Consider the following 5,753-nt stretch of genomic DNA (forward strand, 5'->3'; position numbering starts at 1 on the left):
TAGTTAATATATAAAACTTAGATTTTTATCCAATTGAGGGGGAGACATTCATTACATCCATATGCTTCCTCTTCCTCTCTAAGTATTGATTTAATATTACCTCTAGTTCCTAAAGCAACGGAAGGAAATTCATCTCTATATATTATTCTTAAAATATTTTTCATATCATATATTATAAATTGTGTGAAACGATAATTAATTCCCATTTTTGTTCCACCAACTGTCAAAAATTATATTAAAGTTTAACACTTTGATTTGGTCGAGATGTATTATATAACTTTATTTCACAATCAAGAAAGTGTCCAAATCCACAATTCTAACATATCAAATTTCTGGGTTTTCATAATATTCATTTATTGCACCACACCAAATAGAAAAGAAATTAAACGTGAATACAAGAAAAATAGTTCTGCTAGCGATACATTTGAGCGTTCTTATTCAATATTGTTAAAGCTCTATCCTTATGCACTTGACAGCAAGCTTTTTCTGGATTTGTTGACGTAAGAAACATAAATGTTATATTCTAAAACACCGTAGTTCGTATAAGGGTCGTACGAATAAGTGTTGGTGATAGCATATCCACGCGCCATGCGGAATATTCCGGTGCCGCCTACCACGGGCAGCTCACGCTTAACGTTCATTATCTGATTCCTTCCTAAAATGGAGATCGTACTTCCATTATACTGGCCAGACGTAAAAACAAAGTTAAGATACATGGCTAAAGCCGAGGTCTCCAAGTCAGCGGAAGTGATCAGACCTTGAGCCCTTCCTAGTTTCTCCGAATCTTTATCAGGCCCGGCTGTAAGCAGATCATCCAACACTCTAACTTGGCCGAACGTGGTCGTTGAATTCGCAGTGATGGAAGCTTTCGCAACCTCGTACACGGTTGGTTTTTCGCCACTTAGGACGTCTTGAACAAAGAAACGTACCTCGGCTACCTCTTCTTTCCCACTGCATATGTTTTGAAACCATTCTAACTCTCCATTTGGCCATTGTTTTCTGGCATAAGAATTTGGTATTGATACCATCAATGGGGAAAGCATTAAGATCACGGCTATTAGGTTGACCATTTTTGGGTTCTTGAGAAAATGAATTTGAGAATTTACTTGGAAAGATTATTGATTTGATCTGTCAATTTGGTAGATGATAACTGGATTATATAGGGAAAAATCAACAAGGGGCAATTAACTAAGCCACATTTTCTACGTCCAGTGGCTATAAAAAAAATATGGACAACGAGATTTCACCTATTCTTCATTAAGATATTCAATTCTGAATTCAACAGCGGAAAAAAAAAAATAGGAACGAGGATAGCATGCTTTAAATAGAATATTTAAAACATATTCATAATAAATAAAAAATTATTACGATTGGGAGAAGTGGATTATTGTCTCTAAAGTTTGAACTGATCTTCGACGAGCCAAAATTTTTAATTTATTTATACAACATATACCGTATTGCCAAGTCCGCATCCATCGTCTTTTCAGAATCTTTCATGTTTATATGCCAAAATCAAGGGTGGCTATAGCTAAAAGTTGAAGTCTCGAGATGCGCATTCGTTATTATATGTAAGGGTTGGAGTTTATATATCTCGAGACTTCAANATTTAAGACAACATGCAGCGGAATGTTAAGTTTTGTAACAAAAATTAACTTTAAATAAATACAATGGACAAGATTAAATTTGCACAAGTATAAATACTTGTACGGTGCCTCAGGACAAAAATTAATCACTAGAAAACCAAATTATTTATAAAAATAAATCACTAGTGATCTTAATTAAAATCAATTTCCTCAACACTTTGAGAAAGCAAATGCTTTCTAAAAACAAATAACCAGAACAAAACGTAAACAAGAAAGCAAAAACGTGAGCCAAAAACTAGAGCAACAAAAACGATCTTCAGCTAACTTCGTCACGGATGTTGTCTGCAGATGTCTCCAACACTCAAGACAACACGCAGTATCTGCACTCTTCAAAACTGCACGTCCTTTGATGAATTATATCTCTGAACTTCCACGGCGTGCACAAGTGCGTATATATGTATGTATGATTCGTGAGGAAGGGAGTCGTCCCAATGTCCTTGTACAGACTTTATCTGTACAAGGAAACTATTTCATTAGGAAAGTAAGAGTTTTAGTAGAAATAAACTCTTTTTAAACATTAATACCATATTTCATTACATCATTATCGTAAATATCATATCTAGAATCTATTTGCATAATTATCTCATTATCTTAGAAAAGCAAAATCATATTAAATATTATACTCAATCAAATCAACAAGGAAAAAATAATATTAGGAAAATTATTTAAAATATCAATTAAATTCAGTAAAATATATTTCCCTTCAATCTCTCCCTTTTTGCCTTTCTGGACAAAATGAGATCAAACCTATTTATCCTTATTTTAGGTCTGGTCATCTCCCTCTGAGTTAGAGAATTTTTCTCCCTCTGAATAAAACAAGGATAGCACAGGTGTTGTGAGTTTTGTTGGCAACACTTGAGACAACATCTGCATCATTTCATTAACATTTCATTAAGCAAATACATCAGGCGCAGAGAAATGATATAAAGCCTAATCAAACTAATGACTGATAGAGCAAAACAAAACACACCAAACAATAAACATAAAAGCAAACATCAACCCTCAACCAAAACACTTAATTCCCATCATCCCCTTCATCAGAAACCTCTTGTTCTTTAGTTCCAGAATCCTCATCTTTTTAGTGGCCTTGGTCCCAGATGGACCAGCTTCGGTTTGATCAGTTGCACCATCTCCCCTATTTTGTCCTGGAAAGACACCTACCTCCAAAAGTAGCATGTGGTTGGCCACAAGATCCTCATAACATGCAATGTCTGCCTTAGCCTAAAGGATCTTGGTAAGGGCATGATCAATTTGTGCTTGAATTTCAGCTACGGTGAACTTCACAAATCCATCTGCCAGTGGAGTAGAGGTGGAGCTTTGGGGAATTCGAGAACCAGCAGGTGATGTAGGAGACTCAGACCAGGGAAGGTCAACTTTCCTGTTACCTTTGAAAAGGGCAGGAACAATCTTCAGTAGCTCGCTAGAATAAGTTGATTGATCGGTGATCTCCCGAATAAATCCTTGTGATTCAAGGATACAATAAATGAGAGATGGAAAAGGCAACTAGGAGGATTTCATCCCTCCATCAGCATACTGCAGTACTGTTTTGAAGACCAGCCGCCCAAAATTCAGAGTGCAATTCCCAATTGCAAATAGGGTTAAAGCTTGGGACTTTGTAACTACCGTGGTGTTTGTGGACGGGGTCCAGTTCCGGATAGCTATTTTGTGAAGTAATGAATATAGAGAGGTAAGATTGGCAGCCGAGACTTTATCTGGATGTGTAGGAAATCATTGAATCAATCCACCAGTCAGAACAGAGATTACTTCATGTAGGTCTGGTCGAGGACCTTCATCAATTGCAGGTGTGTTGTAGTGGTCATTGATGATCTATGGATTTAAGGTGTACACTCTGTTGCGCACAAAGACTCGACCAAATTTAGCTGAACTTTTATCTCCTACGCTGGGAGAAAAATTGGCGTAGAATTCCAGTACGGACTTGCAGCAGAATGGTAAAACAGCAGACACCGTAGACAACATTCCTCGTGATTTGAAGAACTTGATCAAATTATTTCTGGAGAAGGCTTCCATGTCAATATTACGTTCTTCAACAAAGGCCCTATTAGTGTAAAGAGACCATTGTGAGAATGCCGCCTCAGTATAGAACTTGGTGTTGAAGCTGCTGTCCAGATCATAATCATTGAGGTCCGTGTTGTCCGAAGTGTCCTCAACATCGGGCACAACATCCTGTTCTACAAACTCATTTTCTTCAGAAATGTCATCTTCTTCAACATATTGGGCCAACGTGATTTCCTCCTCACTGGATGGTGAGGGCTTTGGTGGAGGAACAGGGGGTACATCCTCATCAGATTCAGTGGCCTCGCTGGAAGAGGTGCTGCTGAACTTAGGTGGAGAGGCAGCCTTCTTGCGAGCCACAAACTCGTAGTCGCCATCATCCGAGTCATCTCCCGAAGTTTCTGTCGGATCAATCAACGATGGGCGAATGGAGGGCTGTTCCTTGTAGCGGAATCTATTTCCAGGTGAGAAATCAGGGTTATACATTGCCTGTCTTTTTGAGCATCGCACCGGTGGTCGTGGTGGTCTTGGGAACCTAAACATAGGAGGATTTTAAAGATCTGCTGGGTTCCCTGGCTCTCCTGGTGCAATAACCTCCAACGGTTATGGAGTTAGAACAGCAGGGATGATTTGTAAATTTTGAGCAGTGGGTGTTTCGTCAGATGATACCGGAGTTGGGGCAACATCCTCCGTATGACCCATCTCACTTCTAATGTCGTGAGGATCGTATCCCTTTCCTGCCATGGATGAAGTTTAGATTGCGAGAAAAATGAGGAATGCAGATACACAGAGAGAAATCGCGTGAGGGAGACTCGAAAAATTGAGAAACTATTATGCAGATAATGATGCGTCACACGTTGTAAATCAAGAAGATAAACATGAAATCACAGTGAAACGGTAAAAAAAATCAGTAACTGATTAACTCTAGCGGTAAAATCAACGGGCAGAGAAAAAAAATAACCGTTACTATTCTTCAGAAATTATCGAGATAATTACGTGCAATGTCTTTTCAAAGTAATTCCAGAAATAAAACCCACATCAAATTTAACTCCACTAATCATCAAAAACACTTGAATTTGATTCTTTGCAGAATCTGGATTTTCATTGAATTTTTCCTTTGTTGAAATACTCATGTCCTTATGACACAACAATATTCACAATGATACGTTTATGCATGACCTAGTTATGCCTAATAACAGAATGTAACACAAATATAAACAAAAAAATATGAGGTATGTTTACAGATGAAGTGTTGTCACAAATGTTGGCAACATCTTCCGACAACACGCACAATTCCAGAAAACAATTTTAAATTTTTCTTCATACTCAATGATTTAACAACTTTCTGAACATAGAAGTGGTAGCTCCTACACTAGAAAAACGGTCTACATTAGACTCTTCTAGGTATATTGTTCCATTTTTTTCTATTTCTGTGTTAATTTTAGAAGGGGTAGCTCCCACACTAAAAGCATAGCCTTCATTGGGCTCCTTTAAGTAGCTTTTTCCATCTTTCCTTCTAACACAGCCCCAAGGATTACTATTTTTTAATGTTTCTTGGGTTACTTGTCATATTGGTTAGAGTCAAGTTACCATTCATCAAGTCTTTTGAGACTAAGTTCACATGTGTAGGTGTGAGAAATTAAATTATAACAAGGAATTGTACGTGCATCAGAAAACTATGCTACACAGTTTCAACACAGCATATCACAGTATGAATGTAATGCAAAATGCCTGAGTCCTAAAAATGCACATTCATGTTAGTTGTTGTCCTAGATGTTGTAACATCTGAGACACCATCTATGAATGTTTAGGCAGAACAGATGATGAGAGATTTCCTAAGGTTGGAAAACCTCTCAAAATCTAATGTTTTTGTGAATATGTCAGCCAGCTGGTTGTTTGTACCAACAAATTCAATTCGAATCAACCCTTTTTCTACTAAATCTTGAATAAAGTGGTGTCTAATGTCAATGTGTTTAGTTCGAGAGTGTTGTACTGGATTTTTTGAAATATTGATTGCACTAGAATTATCACATTAAACAACTAAAGATTCACTATTAAGTCCATAGTCTTCTATCATTTGATTCATCCACAAGAGTT

The 5,753-nt window shown here is 37.3% G+C and overlaps 1 protein-coding gene across 1 annotated transcript; it reads right to left on the reverse strand.

Annotated features, from left to right (window-relative positions):
- Positions 1-352: 352 nt before the first annotated feature.
- Positions 353-1,149, reverse strand: LOC140988578 (dirigent protein 22-like). Its single transcript, XM_073457589.1, has one exon. The coding sequence runs from the start codon at positions 1,068-1,070 to the stop codon at positions 462-464; it is 609 nt and encodes a 202-aa protein (XP_073313690.1). The 5' UTR covers positions 1,071-1,149; the 3' UTR covers positions 353-461.
- Between the last annotated feature and the right edge of the window lie 4,604 nt (positions 1,150-5,753).

This window comes from Primulina huaijiensis, chromosome 11 (assembly GCF_012295235.1).
Source record: "Primulina huaijiensis isolate GDHJ02 chromosome 11, ASM1229523v2, whole genome shotgun sequence".
NCBI lineage: Eukaryota > Viridiplantae > Streptophyta > Magnoliopsida > Lamiales > Gesneriaceae > Primulina > Primulina huaijiensis.